This window comes from Streptopelia decaocto (genome assembly GCF_964273445.1).
Source record: "Streptopelia decaocto genome assembly, chromosome: 19".
Taxonomy (NCBI): domain Eukaryota; kingdom Metazoa; phylum Chordata; class Aves; order Columbiformes; family Columbidae; genus Streptopelia; species Streptopelia decaocto.
Genome location: NC_138674.1, coordinates 2,500,519 through 2,523,966, shown reverse-complemented (window position 1 = coordinate 2,523,966; position 23,448 = coordinate 2,500,519). Strand labels below are relative to the sequence as shown.

Below are 23,448 nucleotides of genomic sequence, written 5' to 3'. Positions count from 1 at the left end.
TGGAATGTCCTGAGTGGGAAGGGCCCCACACGGACCACCGAGCGCAGCTCCTGTCCCCGCAGATTTCGGCACCGCGCTCCTGGGAAGGGCAAACACGCCGGATTTGCGTTTTCCTTTGGAAAAATCGTCGCCATGGGAGCTGTACCCGGCGGTTCGAGCCCTGCCCTGCCGGGTGTGCTCAGCCCAGCTCCGAACCCCCGCGCTCCAGCCGGGACCGCCCCGATGGTCCCCGTCCCGGGTCCCACGTCCCGGTCCCGAGGGCGGGGCCGGCGGCCGCGCTGTCCATCACGGCACAAGCCCCGCCCCGCGGGGGCCGGCGGCGCGGCGGCCGGAGGGGGCGTGGCCAGCGCCGGCCACAGGGGCGTGGCGGGAGCGGGGGCGCGCGGCGGGGGGCGTGGCCAGGGGCGCGCGCGGCGGGGCGGGGCGCCGCCGCGGCGGGGCCGGCAGTCGGGCGGCAGCCGCGGCCGGGGAGGGAGCGGCGGTGGCGGAGGGGCGGGCAGCGGCGCCCCGTGGTGCGGCATGTCCAAGACGCTGCGGAAGAAGCGGCACTGGCTGAGCAAGGTGCAGGAGTGCGTGGTGTCCTGGGGCGGCCCGGCGGGCCCGGACCCCGACCTCCTGCGCGGCGGCGCCGAGCGCGGCGAGTTCCCCTACCTGGCGGGCCGCCTGCTGCCGGGCGGCGAGGGCGCGCCGGGCCCCGCGCTGCTCTCGGGGAAAGCGCCGGCGCCGGGCGACGTGCTGCTGGAGGTGAACGGCACGCCCGTCAGCGGCCTCACGCATCGCGACACTCTGGCCGTCGTCCGGCACTTCAGGGAACCCGTGCGCCTCAAGACCGTGCGCCCAGGTGAGCCGGCCGCCGCAGGCCCCGCGGACCCGCGGCCCGCCCCGCCGCCGAGCTCGGCCGCGGGTAGGCCCCGCCGCGCCGGCGCCCTGCGGGGCGGCGGGAGGGCCGCGGAGGGGTGCGGGAGCGCCCGCCCGCAGGCGGCGGGACCCGGGGAACGAGGGGGTGGGTGCCGGGTTGGGAAAGTTTCCTCGGCTCCCGGAGGGCGCCTCCGCCGAACGGGGCGGCCCCGCTACCGCTTGGGGCCCCCGGAGTCCCGTTGCGGCCCCGGGGCGGCGCTGGCGGGCAGCGCTCGCTCCCCCGGCCCGTCGGGGCCACCGGCAGCGGGCTGGACTCCGGGGAGCCGCTGGTGCCGCGCTGGAGCCCGGGGGCGCCGCTGTCCCGGCAGGACGAGGGTTCGGTTCCCGGCTGCTGCCCCCGGCGGCCACGGCAGCCGCGCAGCCGGGGGCGGAGGGGGCCGGTGGTTTCGCGCCGTTGTTTCGGGTGTTCCGTGGGTGAGACTCACGCGTGGGGCTCGGCGGCCGCCCCACGGGGCCGAGCAGAGATCCCGGGTGATCCCCTGTGGAGGGTCCCGGTCCCCGCCGGTGGGGCAGCGGCTGCCCCGGGAGTGCGGGGTCCGCAACGTGGTGTTTTACATGGATTTTACACGGTATTTGCGTGAAGAGTTTCTCAGAGTGGGGTGAGCGTGGTCAGGACCGGGGGGGTGGGAGCGCAGCTGGTGGGAACCCCATCACTGCGTCCCCTTGGCTTGTAATTTGCCAAGGAGAAACACCGAGAACCAACTCCGGGTGATTTTGTTCCATAGATTTGGATTAATTTTGAGTAAACTTCAATTAACTAATGATATCAGATCACTGTGGTACAGTCGTCTTTATCAACATGCCTGTCAAATGTCAGGTTAATGCTAAATAGTGGTACCTGCAGTCACAGGAGCTAATGATTCACACGTAATGAGCTTCAGATTTACTGCTTTCCTGGTCAGACAATCCAGGTGTGAGGTTGGTGTGTTATAAAGAAACTGGCTTTTCCCTGAATCCCAACTGATACCAGTATATCCATGACTGAAGTCTGTGATATTTCCTATATGGCTTCTTTAACACCTGTCTTTGTATTTCTTTCATCTATGCAGGGTTACTGTTGGGCTTAAGGTGATACAGATTTTAAATCAGGTTTTCGTACTAATGAAAAGTCATTTTTATATAGAAACTGAGCAGCTGGTCCTGATGCATATCGCCAACAAATTGTTTAAGATAGAAGACAATAATAAATGTATCTTAGAGAGCTTGTGGAAGATGAAACTTTAGTTAGAAGATCAAAGGGATTTCTTGTGTTTACCATGGAGGGAAATAGGGGTATTCCTGTACTGGGACTTTCCATAACAGAGAGATTAATCCAGCTGTTGAGCTAAAGCTGGCAGGAAAGACTTTAGAAAAAGATGATACGATGAGTAGTAGAAAACAGCCAGAGCCAGATGATGTTCATGAGAAGTTCCAAATATGAAGTGGGAAAAGGGTCCAGAAGATTGAAAGGACTGATTCCTGCAAGTTGGTTAAAGCTGCTGTTAAGAACTAAAATATTGCGTGCGTGAATAAATGCCGTCTAGTTGCTTTTTAGAAGAAAGTCTGTTAGTTTTTGACAGTTCACCCGTTGGTTTAATCAGTGTGAGTGTTTTGGTGTATCACATTGAAGCTTCAGATCCAGCAATTTTTCCCGTACTGGAACGTACTGCCAGCTTATCATCAGATGATTATTACATTAATTTTCTGTGTTAGTATCCTTAAATACAGTATTTTCAAACATACTGTAAGGGTGGCTTGTTGTCTAGGAGCTGGCTCTGTCCCCGTGGCCTGGAGCAGCGTTTTGGGGGCCAAACTGCTTTATTGCACATAGTTTTGTAGTCCTTCATTAGAGGCAGCGACAGCTTTAGTTGACAGCAGTAAAAATCTGTCTGTGATACTTCTAGCAAGCTCACAGAAAATGTAAAATGGGAAATTTCAAGATGCTGTTTAGTCTTGTTTGATAAGACACTCGAAAGATATGAATGTTAATTTGAACGCCATCTGTTAAGCGCACATCACAAGTGATGGACCATTTTGTTGATGAAGAGATTTGTTGTTCGCTGTGTTTCTCCGTCCTGACTCGCTGAGGAGGGAGGACAAGACCCGGGTGTCACAGTTATACCCCGGGCGAGGAAAATCTTCCTTTCTGGTATCGATAGGGACGGATGGAGCAGAGTCTGTAGAAGGGCGACCTCAAGCTCTCTGCTGGTACCCCTGGATTGATGCTGGGTTATCTGAATAAAAGTTAAGTTGTCCCTTCATTCCAGTTGACGTTTGAGATTAGAACCGTATCTTTATTTTTGTATAACTCAGCATCATCTCGATCCGATGGGCAAAACGGCAGTTTAGAGAAATAAGGCTTTTTGCGCGATGCGATATTTGTATGCATGCACACGCGTGCTGCCGTGGGCTGGCTCGTCGTAATGAGCGCATTTGTATTGTAGCCACACGTCGGTAAGTGCTGGTTTGGAGCTAATCGGCTGCTTACATGCATCCGAACGATGGCTGCGCTGTGGCTCGAGGACCTTCCCTGGCCGCTGGAACTTGGATTAGAACATTAACCTTGCAACCAGCTGGCACTGCTGCAGGTTCTGTGATTTCTGTTAAGGAAGAAACAAAGCGTTTTGCTTTAGTCGCATCCATTGTCTTTGAGTGCTAAGTTCATCCTCTGACAGTACCCACCCGTTGGCATATGGCATTCAGATTAAGCTGGAAAGATGTTTGTGTGTGCAGGCGAGCCTGCTTGCTAAAATACTCGTAAATATAACTTTGAATGCTTCTTCCTTCATAGCAGCATGGTAGCCAAAATACATCAAAACCAGGCTGCAGACTTAGAGTAAGAAAAATTACTGGTTGTCTGCAAGTTCTTCTTTCTGCAGCCTGAGTTGCCAGATACTGTGTAGGAAGGAATGTGTTTTCCTTCCAAATGAAGGAGCTTTGATGAATACAGCTACTCTGTGGCAATTATTGTGGTTTCATGGCCACTATAAGTAGCATCTGGGAAGAAATGGGCAGAGCTTCCCAGCTCAGCTGCTCGAGAAACGTGTCCAGAGCGCATAGTTTTGCCCCTTGATTATTGAGGGAATGTACGTTGGCTCTATTGCATCAAAACTGATTTGAGTAAAAAAACACAGCAAGATTTAAAAGGATGAAAGGTCTCCTTCAGAGTCAGTGTTTTTTTTAATAGTCTCAGTGCGCCTGAAGCTGTTAAACCCTGGGTTTGTGTTTCATAGCTGACTCTACAGTCATGGCTGGAGCTTTTCCTGCGATTGGGGCGTTTATTTGTTACTCCGGCCCGGTTTCCATGCCCAAAGGTGTCACCCTGTCCTCGGGTGGCTTTTCTCCCAGCTGGGACTCGTGGAGGGCTTCTAGCTCATGTCCATTTGAAAGTACATAGAATACATCCCAGTCCAAAGCTGATGCACGTTTGCCGCTCCGTGTGTGCTCAGCCGTGGTCTGCAGCCCTTTGACACGGCATCTCTAACTACGTCAGATCTATTGCTTTATTTGAATTACGGTGCGTTAATACAGAGAATGAGATGACTGGCAGTGGATGGAGCGCTCTGAAGTTCTCGGTACCAGGTGAATTCTTTTTGAGCCGGTATCTTTCACTAAATCACATCATGCTCTTTTGGGACTTGAGGATCTTGAAGCTACTTATCTTGCCAAATGCTCTCCTGATCAAAATGTAGTCCAAGCTTACAAGAAGACACCTTATTGCTGGATGCGTTTTCTCACGTGATTGTAAAGTTGCACAGCAATCAATCCCTAATATCTCCGTTACCAACAGGAATGAATGGAAATGTTTAGAACTCGGCTTGTGCGCGGGGGTCCCTTTTCTGGAGCAGGATGAATGAAAACGGTGACGACAAATACAGTGACTCAGATCACGATTCAGCGCTCGAGACACAATACTCCAACTGAGTATATAAGATTCATTTCCATTTTCTCTTGTGCTCGAGGTACGAAGCCTTCGTGCGGGGGTTAGCATTGGCGTGTTTGGCACTTAAGGCCGAGAGGGGGGGCGCCCGCACTCCGGGGATGGTTTTGCAGAGTCAGATGCAATTCTAAATGTGCCGTGGTAAAGCAGAGATCGGAGGACACGCTGGGATAACTTTTCCTCTTGCAGGAAGGGCATTCCCCTAATTCCGTGTGTGTCTGGCGGTGCGCCAGCTCACTGGTGGAACTGGTGTTTGCTGGGTGAGGAGCTGGTGCTTCTTCATACGCTTTACGCGCGGGCTGCTGGCGTGGAAAGTGCCCTCCCTGCTCCATGGGGTATGGGGAACCGCTCCGTTTTTACACCAAAGAGGGAAACTTTGATTGATTTTAGCCCACTAGAAAAGCCCAAAACGCGTCGGGTTGCTCTAATGAATGCGTAGGGTATCCTGGTTTCACGGAGCTGGGCAGAAGACAGATGTGCCATCCTGAAAGAGAAAATTGAACACGAAATGCTTTCTGCTGGAGGCTGTTATTTCTCTAAAGCACTGGCAGCGGCAGCGGCGTGTCCTGCAGCGCTTTGAGAGCCACCCTGTGCAAAAAGCTGTTCGCTCGCACCCCAAATGTGTGGATGCCGAGGAATATCAAGCTCTTGCGAGCGATGGGTGTTAGTGCGTGCGTGTAACTTATAATCTTCTTTCTCATATTAATCTTACATAAACATTATTCTTGGCATAAAGCGTATCGCCTTTCCCTTTCACGTACTTCTTTGTTTAAACTTGACTGTGATGAGTGCTGTGTTAATGATTTCACCATCAATGCGCTCTAATTATTCTATTCTTCCTTGGCGTGTTCGTTTCAAATGATAACGAGGCCTCGTGTGGGTTTTGCTGCTGTGCTGTTTAACACCGTGGTTTTAATTTGTACTGTTTTGTTCCTCCAGGAGAGCCATTCTCTTCCGTGTGCCGGCCCTTAATGTCTCAGGAGGGACCCATAGGATGGTGCAGAGTAAGGGCAGTGGCACCTGGAGCCGGTGGCATGGTTGGTGTCCCCCGCGTCCCCGCTTCAGGTCAACGACACATTCACTAGGGCTGAGCAAGATGTGCTTGTATAACTTGCTATGCACTATGCTTATTTATTGTTGGAACGTCTACTTCAAGATACTTTTCAGCTGATAATTCCTTAAAAAAAAAAAATTTCGAATACACAATCCTTGTTATATTTTAATTGACAGCTGGAAAAGTTACTCTCGTTTTGATTGTTGCTCTGTTTTAAGGTCGAGTCCCTTCTTGTTCTTTTTAATTCATGATGCTTCCTTTTGAGAAATATCTTGTTGCATTCAGGGGCTGTTTGTTAAATCACATCTTGTTCCCCGAATGGGAACAATTTTCTTCTTCAAAGTAATGGTATGCCTGAGAGTACTGGGTTTGGATTAAGAAAAATATGAGCTCTTTGTATTGGGGAGTAAATTCTTTCTTTAGCTCTGCTGAACAGAAGGTGAGGGGAAAACGCAGTAGGAAGATTACAGACCATCACCAAAACCAGAATCCTGAGGAATTCATCTTCTCGGTTGCTAATTGGTATTTGAAGCGGTGTTAAATGAATCGTTTTCGGGCCCTCTGCGGGTCGCAGTGGGAACCGGAGCCGCTCCCGGGTGACGCGCCAGCGGTGCTTGAACACAATGGGCTGCCTTCCAAGTTCAGCAGGTTTTGTAAAAGCAGGAGCGTGCGTTTTTGATGCAAAAGGGGTATTGTAGGCAGGGGGGTTGCCTGTGTGCTATCAAGGAGACTGCGAAGAAGACGAGGGAATTGCCGCTGTGGGTGCAGCAGGTCAAGGAACGCTGGGTTCATGTTAATTTTTCCATACTGGCTGTTAAAAACCCCATGTACAGGCTCAGTGCTGCTGTTTGAGATGCAAATACAGGTGATTGCATGTCGTTCATTTGGCGTAGCTTTCGCTGTGGAATACAATCATAGTAATCTTTTGCTCAAGCGTATGTCACCGTGCTTTTTTTTTGTCACGTGCAATGCAGCGTGTTTAATGTTCTTCCGTGGAACCGTAATTGCATTTGCGGAGCACGCCGGGGTGGTTGGACGCAGCTCTGGGTTTGACAGTGAGCTTTAAAGCCTGCTTTCCTAGCTACCTTAAAAACGCTCGCTTAAAGCTGCTTTTCAGTATGTACGTTTCTCAAGCCTGTAATTTTTCATGAATTGTTGGTTGCTGTCAATTGAATGCAACTTCTTCAAATTGAAAATCACTAGTGTGTTTTCTCCCCATCCCGTGTCACACTTCGCTTGCTGAACAGTGGTGTAGTTTGTATAGCTTGAGCCATTGTCAGTTATTTTCCTGAGATACAAGTAAAGAGTTGATTTCTTTAAGCTCTAGATCACTGTATCTCTTCAGTGACCTGTATAAAAAATGTAAAGCTTGAATTCCAGCTCTACCAGAACACGGTACACTTGAATATTGATTGTTATTGTGTTCTACTTCAGTGCTGTTTCATTACTGACTTTTGGTAATAAATACAATCAGGCTAACAGCTGGTGTCTTATGAATATGGAATGTAGATCCTATACAGAAGTATTCTGGCTTTTGGTGTCTAGAAATGCATCGTTTCCATCTGCATGATAATGAAGTGCTATTTCAAATAGGAGGCGAAGGCAATCAACAAGGTTAATGTGATGGTGTGAATTATCTGTTACTGAAGTTCTCTCGAATCCACTGCATTGGGAATGAAGAACACGCATTCTTACAAACCCAGCCTAGTAAGATCCAAACCCAAAATCGCCAGCCTGGAAAAACACTTGTGCGATGTGATGGAGAAAGGTGGATTTATAACACACCACAAAGGAAATAAGTACAAAGAACGGGAATACACGATAAAAACTGTACCAAAGAGCAGGATTAGGAGTTTGCTCCTTCTGTCACAGCACAAGTACGGGGCCGTAACCCGCGGCAGATAATCCCTGGTAGCAGGAACGTGTCTTCGGGCATGTAACGTGCCTGGGGCTGGCGCTGGCCTCGGCTCCCACCGGGCTGCGGAGCAGACTCTGCCTTGTAACGCTTAATATTCTGCGGATTGTGCATGTTAATTAATAACTGTCTGCGGAGATGTGCAGATGTTTAGATTCTTTCTGATTTGCTCCCTGTACGCTTCTAACCGAAGACATGGGAACACTTCCCTCATGTGCTGGATGTTATTTAGAGCTTTATCGGCCAGGCAGGAGCTGCAGGAGCCTGTGGAGGTGAAGCTTGTTTGCCCAGCTGAGATTGGAGCACGTCTGCTTTTGACTCTTAGATATCATAGGGGAGCTATAGAAATTCCCATCAAAGTCACCCAGAATGCCCCGCAGCCTGAGTGTTCATAGACCGCCCCGGGCTTCTCGGGTGAAGTGAGGCCATGGCAGGCCTCCCGTCCTTTGTCAGACTATAAATATATATATATTTGTACATCTGTTTGGGGCTGAAGAGCGTGTCAGACAGGGGAGGAGAAACTCGGCCTTTCCAAGAGCTCCCTCCCCAGTTGCAGCCGCTGGGCACCAGCATGGCAACCTCTGGCCCTGCTCGGCAACCTCTGGCCCTGCTCGGCAATCTCTGGCCCTGCTCGGCAATCTCTGGCCCTGCTCAGCAATCTCTGGCCCTGCTCGGCAAACTCTGGCCCCACACAGCCCAAAGTATTTATTTTTCGGGGTGTGTTTGTCACGTCTCGGTTGTGCCGTACCTTCCGGCTGTGATTTCACGTGGGTGCTGCAAGCTCTGCTCCCAGACACAACCTGGGTGTTTCCAGACCTGGGTTGATGTATGAAGCTTATTCACAATAGGAAATAAAGGATTGGGAACTGGATTTGGTGTTTTGTTTTTTTTTTTTTTAATAAACCACTTATGTGGGAAACAATCAAGCACCTGGAAGACGTGATGTTTACTCCATCTCGCATTCCTGGCCTGCAGATTTCAGTAACTGTCTCCAGATCATCACAAGTTTACATAAAAACACTTACAGAAGTTTTCAACTCAAGATGCATCATAGACTAAACACCGTAGCCATTTAAATGAAAAAACGAGCTCCCTTCTTCACCCACCTCGCTACAAACCCACACGTTTTTAGGCCTGGCCGTTAGACATTTCACTTCTTTGTAGTGCAAATATGAATAAAGATTGCATGTCTTGGAAATAAAAAATGAATGGTTGGAACGTTCTGGTGTTGTTTTCCTCCTGGTAATCAAATGCTCTTTGAGATACACATCATGGGCCAGTTTCGCTGTGATAACGCTGAGGGCCATTTTGAATTTTAAAGATCCAAGCTGGGCGATCTGCATCATCTGCCAGCGATCGCTCTGAAAAACAGCCATCGGTACTCGGTGGTTTAGCCTGTACATCAAGCTTTGAATGTGAAGAACATAAAGGAACGTATTTAGTGTTGAGTTTCTACTGAAATGTCCCTGTTGCCTTTGCCAGAGGTTTTTTTTTTGATAAAACATTTAGCGAGAAATAAATGTCCCTTGGACTCGGATTGTCTCGCAGTTGTACTTTGAGAGCAATTCAATGTTCGCCATTATGTTTTGGGATTTGAATTGTGTCTGTCCTATTAAGGGCTGTTTTAACATGCGGGCGAGGACACAACGTGCGGTTTGGGACCCGTTTTGCAGGATCCATCTGTTCGCCCTTTCAAAGGGTTCATTGGCTCTTCGTGCTCGGTTGACAAAACGGGATGTGCTGGTTGGGGGTGACGCTGTGACCAGCCTGGGCTGGGCCTTTGGTGGCCTTGGTTGGTGTCCTCTCCATCCGCAGCATCAGGACATCTTCTTGGGTCCCTGTTGGATGTGGAGATGCTGTGGTGTGGTCCAAAGTGGACCTGTGGGAGCAGCACCATGTGCACCAGTTCTGTGCTTAGCTAAAAAAAACCTCCTTTCATCTTGATGAAAGAACAGATGAGAGAAAAAATTCCATCTGAAGTGGCTGCTTAATTACTGTTTGATACACTGATGTAGTTTATCAAATTAAGTTGTTAGTGGAAATAACATTAGGGTAGAAAGCATTTTTTTTTGCTCTAGAGCAGTGACTTTCAACTCTTTGGCTGAATTTTCTGGTGTCACTGAGGTCTTGTGGCAAAGTTAAGCCCGTTTTTAATCTGGATGCTCCTCTTAAATGTTTTGTGAACACCAACCACAGAGGTTCCCAGAAAGAAACTGAAACTGTGGCCTGAGGTGTTTGATCTGCGGTTGAGCACATCTTAAAAGATCTGCAAATGCCTCTTTCTTAACTTATCAGATCAGTTGGCTGCGTGAATCTAAATAATTAAACCAGTTTTAATTCTTGGTATCCAAAGGAAAAAAATGACCTGATGGGTGCGCAACTGTGCTTTTGTTTTGTTTTAACGAAGTTAACTTAGAGATAACCAAATGAAGTAAATGTCATCTTGGATTATTGGGTGATTCAGCGTCTGATTTAGTATATAAAGCCTATTTGAAAGCGTTGTATTGCTTAAATAGTTGGTGTAGTTGTAGCCAATCTTTAGTGTCTTGTATGTGCAGTTTGGATTCTGAAAAAAGCAGCGCATAGGGGAGCGGCGTCCGGCTTAAAACTGAGTGAGTTTGGGCAGGAAAATCACTGTACTGAATGGAAAAGAAAATCAGAAGTGCCTGTCGTGAGATAAGTTTTCCTTTACCTTGCAAGGCTTTTTGGAAGATTACAACAAAACGATAACTGGGGTGGAAATCAGGGCGGGTTTATTCTGTTTGGCAGCCAGTGGCCCACCAGCTTTATCCCCAGCTGAGCACGGGGGGCAGGGGGGCACGCGTGTGGGTTGTTTCTTCTTTTCCCGACATCGTTAAGAAACAAATCATCAAAAAGTTGACACATAATTTGAACTCCCTGTAAGTCAACATGCTGATAAGTATCCCATTTGTGTGAAAAAACTAGGGACGCGGGGTGGGGGGGGGATTTTTATATCGTTTAACACAGATTTTACTCAAATAGACAGAAACAAGAACATCCAAACTGCTTAAACATCCCCCCTCTTTTTAAGGTTTCGTTGCCGGTATAACAGCTTTGCTTTGGTTATACGTCAGGTTTATCCTGATGTTCAGGCGGGGGGCAGCGGCAGAGTTTGCTGGCACTGCTCCTTAAACGCAAGAGGATTAACATCCAGTTTATTTCCTCTAAAACCACTGAACTATCAGGAAATAACTAAGCCCTAAAGTTTTAGGTTTGTGGAAATGATTTCCTCCTAATGCGTGGGGGGAACGTCGGAATCCTCTTATGTAAGAGAGGCAGAGCCCCGTGTTAATCCCGGGAAATGACGTTTAATGGCTTGTTTTGTCCTTTATTGGTATAAAGAATTCCTTGGAAATCAGCTGACCAAAAGTACCAGGGAAGTATTTTTACCTCTGTCGCTGAAACTATTATCGCTCGGTAATTTCACAGAATCCCAGAGTGTCAGGGGTTGGAAGGGACCTGGAAAGCTCATCCAGTGCAATCCCCCCATGGAGCAGGAACACCCAGATGAGGTTACACAGGAAGGTGTCCAGGCGGGTTGGAATGTCTGCACAGAAGGAGACTCCACAACCCCCTGGGCAGCCTGGGCCAGGCTCTGCCACCCTCACCGGGAACAAGTTTCTTCTCAAATTTAAGGGGAACCTTTTGTGTTCCAGTTTGAACCCATTACCCCTTGTCCTATCACTGGTTGTCACCAAGAAGAGCCTGGCTCCATCCTCCTGACACTCACCCTTTCTATATTGATCCCCAGGAATGAGTCCCCCCTCAGTGTCCTCTTGTCCAGCTCCAGAGCCCCAGCTCCCTCAGCCTTTCCTCACACAGGAGATGCTCCACTCCCTTCAGCATCTTGGTGGCTGCGCTGGACTCTCTGCAGCAGTTCCCTGTCCTGCTGGAGCTGAGGGGCCACAACTGGACACAAGATTCCAGGTGTGGTCTCCCCAGGGCAGAGCAGAGGGGCAGGAGAACCTCTCTGACCTACTGACCACCCCCTTCTAACCCACCCCAGGTACCATTGGCTTCCTGGCCACAAGGGCCCAGTGCTGGCTCATGGGCATAATCGCTAATCTTCTTTGCGGCGAGATTAGATTGGAAATGCCGTGGTGCAGGGAGAGCGTGTTTGTGAAAAGCACTCGGTGCCGTGGGGTGGGAGGACCAGTCGCTCATCAAATCTGGTGTCCCGTTGCTGAGCAGTACTCGGAAATATTTATTGCCTTGGCTTGGCTTCAAGTTTCGACAGCGTTTCCTTGGGAGACGGCGTTTGTCACGTGAACTTGAACGCGTTGTGTTGGGTGTGTGGCAAAAAATGCTAATGGTATAAATTTGAAGACAAAATTGCTGTGGTTTTACGGAGAATTGGTCCCTGTTGTGCGAAGGTTTTGTATGAGGAAATAAAAACGGTCCATTCTAGATCTTTGACACCTTCAGCTGCTGCTGCATGTATTTCTTTAAATGCATAGAAGCATTAATATGCCATATTTATAAATAAAACTATATTTAAAATGCATAGACTGATAGATAAGCCATGAAATATTGATGGGTATATGCAGCCGGTGGTTAAACTCTACAGAACAGCTGAGGTAACACCTGACTGGTTATGCTGAGTCCCCTTAGGAATTTTGAAAAAGACAAATAGTTGACAGACCTCTGTGCTATTATTAAACCCTTTTTGGCTTATTTACAGGCAGCAGGAAAACAGTTTCTCTCAGTGCAAGGCCTGAAGCGCTGCTCATGTCGCGGAATTACCAACTCCAGCAAGTCGCCTCTGAATTGCCGGCTTTCCTGGCTGCCCTACTTACTCAGTCTAAAAACCCTAATCCTGTGGATTTTATTTCCCTCTCTGTAGGACAGCAGTGAGTAATTACTTTTCTCTGGTGAAGGTAGAGATGCTGGAAAAGTTTAATTAATACCCATTAGGAGGTAGTGCTGGTACTTCAATGAATTCATTAGGGCGAGGGCGCTTAATGTTCATCGAAATAGCAAATAATTGCAGTGGACTGAATGTTGTTTATGCGGTAGCGCGTGTTCTTTCTTTTTGTTCTGCAAAATAATTCAGGGTATGTGGGTGTTCCTTAGCCAGGGGTATGTTTTCTAACCCCTATGTAAAGTATATGAATTCAAACTAAGGTTTGGGTTTAGAGCATAAATCTCTAAATCTGCTGCCGAAGTGAGTAATGTAAGGGGAAAAGGTACATTTGTCTGCTCAGCCCTGTTGCACTGGAAATATTTCACTGTCGCTTCGCTTTGCCAGCTGAATAGCCTTATTAATATGGATTTTTCAGGTCCTTGCTGGTGTCCATGTCTGCCCCGGCTTCATGGGACGTTCAATTAGTGATTCGAACCTGGAGTTGCATAAATATTTGTAAATCGCAAGAATTTATATTGTAGAAACAATGTCAGCGCGTTTTTTTTTAGACAGAAGCACAGATGAGTGATTTGCACGGCTCTTCATTTAAAGCTGTTTTCCAGTATTCTCCCTCTGCCTTCACAACTGGCGGCTGCTTTTTGAGGCATCGGAAGCGTTTGTCCCCTGGTCTTTGCGGAGGAGGGAACGTGCAACGTGCTTTGTGGACGTGCCGCTGGTTTGTGTGCGCGGAACGCTGCTCAGAATGGCATTATTGTCGTCAGATTGCGGTGGGTCCTGGGGCACCGTTCACCTTTTATCAACCTCTATTTGTACACAGATGCGTGGAGTATTTCCACAGGGAAGCTTGAAAGCATTCAGAACCTACCAACTGTTCTCTGCTTTTTCTCCCAGTTAAAAGTCCACTAAAAATAGGTTATTCTTCCATTCAGGCATCAAACTCCGCTACGTAATGTGAAGTGTCGTGCTGCAGGAATAGTAAAAGGTTTTTTACCTGAGGAACTTCTTTGCGTGGACGGTTTTTTCTTGCACGAGGTGAAATGCAGCGGAGAGAAAAAGAACTTCAATCAGGTTCTGCTTTGTTGAATCACCTTCAGGGGGCATAAAATTTGTTGTCCTGAAATCCTTATTTATTGCCTGGCAGCGAGTACATCTCATTTTTCTTTATTCTATCCTGAACTCTTTTCTTAGTGGTCCATTGCTCATCCTGGTTTGTGATGTTGGGCATTAAAGAAATTGAAAGAAAAACACAAATAGCGCAGGTTTGAAATGCGAGTTTCTTACCGTTAACAAATTTGTGGAGATAAAAGTCAGATCTGCTGTTTGAAGTAACAATATAGATCTCATTCAAATGCAGGCAATTGGAGCGATGCCTGCGGGCTGAGCCGGACCTCGGTGCCTCTGCAAACACTGCAAAATGCGTTTAGAAGTGGAGGATATTGGAAATTTTGCTCTTCAAAGTGTATTCTTTGCTTCCCTGTTGGACATGCATTGTTTTTCTTACACTGGCCTTGTAACCGTTGCCTGATTGCGCCTCGGTGTGACCAGTAAAGTTAAAAAGGGTCTTCACTGCGATCCAGTCGGAGTTTTGTGAGACGCTGGATGTTGTTGGGACAGGTGCCTGCTGTCAGAATTGCTTCGTGTCATTCTTATGGTCATAGGTGTGGGGTGGTTTTTCATCATTTAGCTGTGTGTTTTATTATATTGTCAAGTTTATATATATAGATATATATAAACCAACTTATATGGAAGCTCTATTTCAACAAATCCCTGAGACTGGCCGTGTGTGTGATATTATATATCATGATATTATATATCACATACTCGTATTCAAACAGAAGAAGGGAGCCTTTTAAAACTCTTACCTTGCGGTGCATTCGCGTCTTGGAAGCGTTTTGTGTAGAAGTATCGGCTGTGGGTAAGGGGAATATCTCTGCAATGCTGTGCTCTGCGATAGCGAAGCATTTCAAAGAGATTATTGCAGAACCTATACGCTCAACCGAGGATGACAGGAAAGGGAATGATGCAATAAACACAGGAAAAAACTCCGGTGCTGTCAGTTTGGGTTTTCCTGTTGGGGCGAACATCCGTCGCTGCTTTCTGATTGATTGTGAATTGAGAACAGAAATGAGATTTGGCTTTGCCTTCAAAGCTGTCTTTTTATTTGAAGTGCTTTCTTTCGAGAATCCCAGCTCTGTGTCAGTCCTGAATTGAGTGAGCTCTTTAAGCAGATTTAACTGGGTCCAGCCTTGGGAGGCAGCTGTGAGCATCCCGAGCCCAGCGCAAAACTTCCATTCATGGAACTGCATCACCCCTTCTGCCCCATAGTCTGCCCTGTGTCCCCGAAAATAAACCCTACCCTGAAAATAAGCCCTAGCGTGATTTCTCAGGATCTTTGAAGATGCTCGAAATATAAGCCCTACTCCAAAAATAAGCTCTAGTTATAGTTCATTAAAAAAGTCAATTTGAATAGCATCCAGGCAGCTATACATGTAAAAAAGGCATCTTTTGGAGCAAAAATTAATATAAGACTCTGTCTTATTTTTGGGGTATGCAAACATTATTTTGCTTATGGTATCTACCTTGTGCTGAACTTCTCAGGGTGCAAATTAAAGCAACTGGTGACATTTCATCACTGAATTAGATTGTCACCGAATGAGATCGTGTTCCAGGCGGTTGTTGTAGACACTGCTGGAGAGCAGTTACTTTCCGCTCTTGTTCTTTCGAGTTTGGTTTTTGTTCGCTGCCGATACGTCTGTTTTGTGCACTTCTTCAAAGAAGATTATCCTGTAGAAACTCTTTCATTGGAAATTTTACCTTTTTGTGTGTTTGGTTTTGCTTCTCTTGATAATCATTAGCAGGTGAAAGCACAGAGAGGCAGCAAATAAATCTTCTCAGAGTGCAGCGCATGGCGGGTTCTGGTGCTTTTCCATTCTGCAGGAGACGCGGGTTCATTAGTCATCTGAAGGTTGGTGTATTAATAGCTGTTAGTTAATAAACTCATTTACCAGCATCTTTCTCCACATACTGACATACTCCATTGGGACCGTTTTCTTACAAAGTACCAGTAGATAAGAAACAGGAGAAGTGCTGAGAAGCAGATGTTGCATGACCGAGTACCCAGCTGTGCGCTACCAAAACGGATCTCATGGTCATTAGTTAACAATTCCTTGGCAGTCAGAGGCATACGTGAAACAGTAAACACAGCACGGGGAAATAATAATAATATATTTTTTAAAAAAAGAAGCATTTTCTGAGCTTAAAGCACTGGCAGCATCGGTTAAACCATCTGTGTTGCTGCGGAGCTGACTGTGGGTAAGTCATAGCAAGGTCAGTTGAAATGACTGAGAGTCCTTAACCCTTTATTGGTAAAAGATGACATTTCTGTTTTCTAAGCATGATTCGAAATGACACCAGACCCACAGCAGGGATGTCTGAACTCAAACCTGTCGATAAAGGAGAATAATCGTTAGCGCTGTGGAGTTTTTACCTGCTGGTAGGTGCAGATGTTTGACCAAGGGCAGCAAAGCGCAGTGAATTCCTTGGCAAAGGGTAATCCAGAGCACTGGCATTTCTGCAGATGGTAAGTTCTGCCCAAGGAAGTAAACTCATTTAATTATATAATGGAAAACCCAGTTGCTCCCTGTGAAAGGCTGTTTCTCGTCAGATGTCAGAAGCACGTACATGGTATAGAGCATATGGAAAACAACAATATGTAATTATACTCGTTATCTGAGCTTCTCCCAAGTAGCTGTTGTCGAAAAAGCTGAGCTGTGTGTCCTGATATCTCTGACCAGCCTGCGGGTTTGTGTCTGTTTTCCTCTTTCTTTGCCACTTGCTAATAAACTAAATCAGTACGGTAAATATCCAAGTAATTCCCAGTTCAGAAGATACTTTTTGTGGGAAAAAGGCAAGTGTTGAATTGTGGACTCACACACAGTGCAACTGAATCTTTAATGTTTCGCTGCTCCTAATGTTGCCCTAGAGAGAAAATAAAATCTAACTAGGTTATAGTAATTCTACTTTTGGGGATAAATAGGCCACTTTTATAGGAGTCTAGTAGTTGAGCTTTATTCTTAAAATAGAGTTGTGTCTATTTTTGTGGTTTTCTGTGTGCTTAATCTGTAGAACAATTGTTTTACTGTTGGATTTACTTTTAGTTCACCCACCTTTTTTTTCTGAGTCCTGCAGAGTCCAAACACTTTTATTTATGGAACATTTTAGAGCGGGAACAATAATGAAGCAAATTTTCTTAGTGAATTGGAAGTCTTCAATATCTACGTCCTCCTGTAAATTTAAGGCTACTGCATCGTTTTACATCGGCTTATTGGTTCCTACTTCATGTTGCAAATTCTCTGCCTGCATGACCATAAAAACAAGTTATGAACAGTCGGTTAGGGCAGGAGATGTCATCAGTTAAAGCCTAATGAAGCTTATACTTCAGGCTCATCTGCTAAAATATTGCGTTGGCTGAACCGCTGCTGCGAATGGGTGGTTTGATAATTGCGTTTCGAGTCGGGTTGGTAACAGGGTCTCTTATCTCGATGGTATCTCATTAAGCCCATCCGCTCTGGGTCGCTGCGCTTGGGAAGCTCGTTTGGGTGGGATGCGCCTGGACCTGGTCGTGTCCGATGCCTTTGGTCCATGGGCTCCACCCGAAAGGTTATAAACTTCCCCAAACCTCATGCTGAAGCTGTTGGGTGCCCAGATGCTCAGGGCTGAGCTCGGGCAGGTTTGGACCCCCCAGGACCGTCTCACCTCGCTCCTCCTGCAGCATAAGGACCAAGAAGGAATACATCAGCCTCAGCTGCCCCAATCTGTTAGAAATGTCAACGAATACACCGAACGGTGGAGGTGAATCGCTGCGTGAACCCGTGCAATAGTCAGCAATCCGCGGGCATTAGTCATGGCCAGCGCACAGCTGGGGCTCGGGGATTGTGCTGACTGTCCGTATTGTGCAGAGCGCGCTGGCGGGGGTTCTTCCCAATTAAACTTGGAGCTGTCTCTAATCGATACTGCTGTGACATGGCACAGCTGTTAATTCGATCAGAGAAGGGCTGACCTGGCACTCGGATGCTGGTGGGTTTAGTTGCTGGGGGTCCTCGGGAGCCTCCGGGAGTGTTGTGGTTTCCTGAGCTCTGAGAAAAGCCAGGAGCTCTAATTCCTTCATCAAAACTGCGCGATGGCTCCATGACCCGGGTGTCCAGCGCTCGGTGGGGCCCCTGCTCTTGCTGTAAGTGCTGCCGCCCCATCGGTGGCATTTCCGCACGTGGGAATGAACCACTCCGATAGAAAACTGTTGTATTTTTAGGCGATGCAAGGCAGGGACGCTTGGGGTGGAGCTGGCGTTTGAGAGCCCAGTTTGCTGTTGTGTAAACTTGGTTTATGGGTCCGGCCAGGACGGACCTTGCGCTGCCACTCATGGTCACTGCTGAGGGATCTGTGGGTCACCCAAGGGGTTTGTGATATACAGTGTCTTTAGGAATAGAGTGTCCTTGTGAGGCTCCTGTTTGTGACATACCGTGTCTTTAGGAATAGAGTGTCTTTGTCAGGCTCCTGCTCTGCCAAACTCCAGACTGAAATAGGTTAGTGGGCCTAGAAATTATGCAGAGTGTAATTGCATGTCTTGCTTCCTATGGAAAGCAGGCTAAAAATAAACCTGCCTGTGATTTGCATAAGTTCTATTCTAATCAGAACACTGAAAACAAAAGAAAAACTAAAGGTCTTGGCATGTGAACACGTGCCCTTCTGCTGGGAAAACACTGCCAAGTCCCAAGCAGATTAAATGGCTTGTGTAACACCGAGCAGCTGCAAGGACGTTTTTCTTTGGGGATGTGACTGAAATGTGTCATTCTATAGAACCGCACGCTGCTTAAGCAATAAGATATGGTATGTTATGCGTACGTCAGTGTCTGAAATGCGATGCTGTGGTAGGACAAACAGCAGGGCAGGCAATTTGTGTGGAGCGTTACAGAGAGTGTAACCTGCAAGTGCCCTGGGTGGAACCGCTTGTTGGGGTGGGTGTTGAGACAATACTCCTTAAACGTCGCTAAGTTTGAATTGACACTTTAGCTGCAGATTATCAAAGGGAAGCATTAATATTAGAACACTTTGGGGACTCAAGTAACATCTTGTTCAGTTGTGTATGTTAATTGTGCTTTCCAAAGTAAATTGGTTTGTTTGCTGTCTCAGTAAATCTTTCTCTCTAGTGTGAATAAACTAAAACTTCACATTGTAAATTAAGGGAATGAATGGAAGGTTGTTTATAAATCGGGAAAAACAAGCCACACGTACCCGGAGGAAAATCACCTCTGTTGTTTGGGTTACTAATCTTTGGTTTGGAGTGTTCCAGCTCTGTGTCTGCTCAATTAAGAGCAGACAAAGTGATTTATGGATTATTATAACCTATGACAGCTAGAGGACTCTGATTTCATGGCTCCGGCGTCTGGATTTGACTGTACAGCAGGAGCGGTGCAGGGACAGATTAACACTCGGCGAGGGATCCGGTGCATAATTAGCCATTGCATTAATAATAGGGCCAAAATACAAAATGTAGAGCATATCTCTGCTCTTAGGTACTACCCCACCGTAAATAAAACCAGATTCTCCGCAGTGATTCTTAGTTGCTTCAGAAAGTTGTAAAACGCCCCATCTTTCCCATGAATTCAAGTGGGATCCGTGGTGCCTCCCGGTGAAGTGTAGGGAAGGATCTTGAGGAAGAGAGAATTAAAATGGCTCTTGAAAAGATGGCAAACTTTATAAATAGGCAAAGGATTGTTGCTTTTTTTTTTACTTCTCAAGAAAATAACCAAATCAAAGCGAGGAAAGTCTCCATATATGATATAAAAGGTCAAACTGTTCTCTTGCGGAAAGCGCTTTTGCATTTTTCTTCCCCGCTGTTAAGCTGAAGGAAATGGTTATGTTGGCATTATATTTGAAACCCATTAATTATTTTAAATCATTTGAGTTTTCCTCATATCTCATTCAGGGTCTGATCTTCTATCAGAAACAGCTGTACAGTTCTTTGTGCTTTGCCTTTCTCTTGTTTAATAATGGTACATTAAAATACTTGGCTTTATCAGAGCAAACCCTGCCCGCTGGTGATTCTCCTGACTGAGCTCCCGTGGTTAATGGGTTTTTGTGTGCAAGGTATTGCTATGATCACATCCAATAGCAGTGTGCTCGAAGCTGGCATCCCAAAGTCTCAACGTCTTCGCTCAAAGGATTTTAGTTTTAAAAAGTCCATAAGGTTGCGGGAAGAAAATGTACCAGGCTCTGCAAGCTTTTTTAATACCAATGCATCACGTAAAACCAACTGAAAATGACGTCTGCTGTCATTCCACAGAAATCACGCAGAGTGTCTAGAGATGTAACGAGACAAAGAAAAGTAGCGTTCAGTGGGAAATAAGGAACTGTGTGGTCCAGCACTATTGCCAACGTTTCTCATTGTTTCTCATTGTCCTGGTCTTCTCGTGGTGGAAGGTGCTTCTTTCCTCCTGCTTTCCCAGCGCTGGTTCCGTCCTCTTTGCTGCCAAGATGCAGCCAACTCTGATGCATCTGTTTGCAAACGGAGGCAATTATTAGTTGGGTGACAAGTGTTATTTTCAAATACCAACCAAATGGCACCGAAAGGCTCTATCTAAATGCCGTCTACGTTCTGCAAATATTGTCTGTCTTCTTCTTTCTGCACTAAACAATAGATTTTTTTTCCGTGGAGGGTGAGGAACCCAACCATGGATATTCGCCTTCTGTTACGGTTGGTTTTGCTGTTTCTCTGGAGGGTTGCATCCAGGCCCCACCGCTCACATTTTGGCTCTTGCTCTGGGCTCCAAGTGTGTTTCAGAGTAACCAACGCTTTATTTGCCGATTCTGTATTTCCTACAGATTGTTTGGGATGCCCCTTCCAAAGCATATTTTAGTTCTCTTCAAAACCTGAAATCCTTTAATGAAGAAGTTCAGAGGTAGACACAAAGCCAGATTATTTTTGCATAGGTTTACCAACAGTGGGCTGGTTTATTGGTAGAACATTTGCAGCGCTGTAAGGTATCAAGGGAACAGTAGAACACGGTGTGCTCTGGTGTTCAAGAATGAGGATCGAGAATCTTCATTTCCCAGAATCAGTCACCACCTTGACTGCAGATCTCAAGGCATTATCCTGTAGTATTTGTCAGCTTTCAGCTAGTAAATGAGTCTGGTTTAATGGATTATTGTGGCTATGGAGCGCCTTGAGACTTGTTCTGCACAATAGGCCCTATGTAAATTCCTCTATTAATTGTTCTGCGTCTTATCATGTTAATGTAATTAGATGAATCTGACATTCTTAGCCTTTCCTTTTTCTGAATTTGCACAATATCTTTAATGACACAGCCATAGTTCGGCTTCGTGAAAGATCCTTAATTCAATTTTCTTTAAAGAAGATTGACCCTAGCAGCATTTAGCCACTTAACAACCTTTATTTCGCAGCATGGTAATCAGCAAAAGCTCTGCGCCATGATTTCTCTTCAGCACAAAGAAACAAGATTTGCTATTGTAGTTGAAAGTTTACGGATTAGTTGTGTTACTCGGAGGAATTAAACTCTCGGGCAGGTCCTGCAGCTCGTTCTTGGACGTGTTCACAGGGAAATGATGGGCAGGACACCTGGGAGCAGGGGGAGCACATTGGGTTCACCCCCAAGAACCTCCCCTGAATTTGTCTCTAGGACATTAGCATGCAGGAGGGTGATGCTTTTCGTACGGCTGGTGCTTCCTAAAAAGTACTGGGGCCTATATTATTCAATATATTCATCAAGGATTTGGATGATGGAATAGAGTGCACTATCAGCAAGTTTGCTGGTGACACCAAGCTGGGAGGAGTGGTGACACTGGAAGCTGCGCTGCCATCAGAGACCTGGACAGGCTGGAGAGCTGGGCAGGGGAAACACTTAATGAAATATAACAAGGGCAAGTGTAGAGTCTTGAATCTGGGCAGGAACAACCCCAGGTTCCAGTATAAGTTGGGGAATGACCTATTAGAGAGCAGCGTAGGGGAAAGGGACCTGGGGGTCCTGGGGACAGCAGGGTGACCATGAGCCAGCACTGGGCCCTTGTGGCCAGGAAGCCAATGGGACCTGGGGTGGGTTAGAAGGGGGTGGTCAGTAGGTCAGAGAGGTTCTCCTGCCCCTCTGCTCTGCCCTGGGGAGACCACACCTGGAATATTGTGTCCAGTTGTGGCCCCTCAGTTCCAGCAGGACAGGGAACTGCTGGAGAGAGTCCAGCGCAGGGCAACAAAGATGCTGAAGGGAGTGGAGCATCTCCCGTGTGAGGAAAAGCTGAGGGGTGACCTCATTAATGTTTACAGATATCTAAAGGGTGAGTGTCAGGAGGATGGAGCCAGGCTCTTCTCGGTGACAACCAGTGATAGGACAAGGGGCAATGGGTTCAAACTGGAACACAAGAGGTTCCACTTAAATTTGAGAAGAAACTTCTTCCCAGTGAGGGTGGCAGAGCCTGGCCCAGGCTGCCCAGGGGGGTTGTGGAGTCTCCTTCTCTGCAGACATTCCAACCCGCCTGGACACCTTCCTGTGTAACCTCAGCTGGGTGTTCCTGCTCCATGGGGGGATTGCACTGGATGAGCTTTCCAGGTCCCTTCCGACCCCTGGCATTCTGGGATTCTGTGATTCTTATTTAATGCTCTTTAATAATCTGGTGGTGGTGGTCTTTTTTTTTTTTTTTTTTTTATTGCAAAATACATCATTTGCATTTCACATCCAGAAATAAGCTTCTAATCTATTTGGCTTTTCTCCCACGTTTGTTCTAGGAAATCTAGTTTCGTTCTTTACCTCGTCTGTTCTGTTCATTGTCAGGCGAAATTCTATCTCCTGTGACAGGTTGCTGTTTTCGGACAAATGTCACTACCTACCAGTGATACAGCAAATCAAGATGCCCTTACGGTATCCGAGCCCGAGACCTGCCCACTGTGGCCCTTTGGAGAACCTCCGCTGAATTAGTCAACGCTTGGCCTTTTCTGATGTTGGATCTGGCAATCAAAAGACGTGATTAATTCCGACTTTGGGAGCAGAGCAGTGTGGACCTACCACTGTTTGAGTCTCATTAAAAGGCAAAGGAGCAGAAACATCCATGTCACATTCCTGAGATGATTATCTGCTTTTGGTCTTTTGAACATCGTTGCAGAGACTTAACTCCAAAGCAGCTGGTGGTCACTGGCTGGTGTGTGTGGCGCTTATTGAGTCCTGAGAACCGAACGTGGTGATTTTCTTATTCCTCGTTTCTTAGCAAATAGTGCTTCACCTGACAGTGAGCTTGATTGCTCTCTGAAGAAACAGCAGTTACCCAGGGAATGAGCAGAAATCACATTGAGTGGAGCTCAGCCCATAGTGGGAGCAGGATCTCTGGGCCCAGATGTGGTCCAGGATCTCTGCTCTGGGATCTCTGGTCCCAGATGTGGTTCAGGATCTCCGGTCCCAGATGTGACCTGGGATCTCCGGTCCCAGATGGGGTCCAGGGTCTCCAGTCCCAGATGTGGTCCAGGATCTCTAGCCCCAGATATGGTCATCTTCTAAACTTGCTTATTGCCTTGCATTTTCCTAGGGAGCTTCTAGCTCAGCACCTGCTGAGTTGGACATTCTCAAAATGTTCCTGTCTCTTTCTCTTTCTTTCTTAACCGAAATAATTTGAACCTCCCCCGTGTTTCTTGTACTGGGAATGTAGGTGTGTGTTTTCAGTACTGACGGCTGCTGTTCTGTCTTTTACATTTTCTGTTG

General features: G+C 47.1%; 1 protein-coding gene across 2 annotated transcripts in view; it reads left to right on the top strand.

The window, feature by feature from the left end:
- Positions 1-471: 471 nt before the first annotated feature.
- The window catches only part of MAGI3 (membrane associated guanylate kinase, WW and PDZ domain containing 3), a 52,906-nt gene continuing 29,929 nt past the window's right edge, over positions 472-23,448 (top strand). For both annotated transcript variants that reach the window (XM_082069185.1, XM_082069186.1), the window contains exon 1: positions 472-841. In XM_082069185.1, the coding sequence (XP_081925311.1) occupies positions 520-841 (322 nt within the window). In that variant the 5' untranslated portion in view covers positions 472-519. The remainder of the gene's footprint in view (positions 842-23,448) is intronic.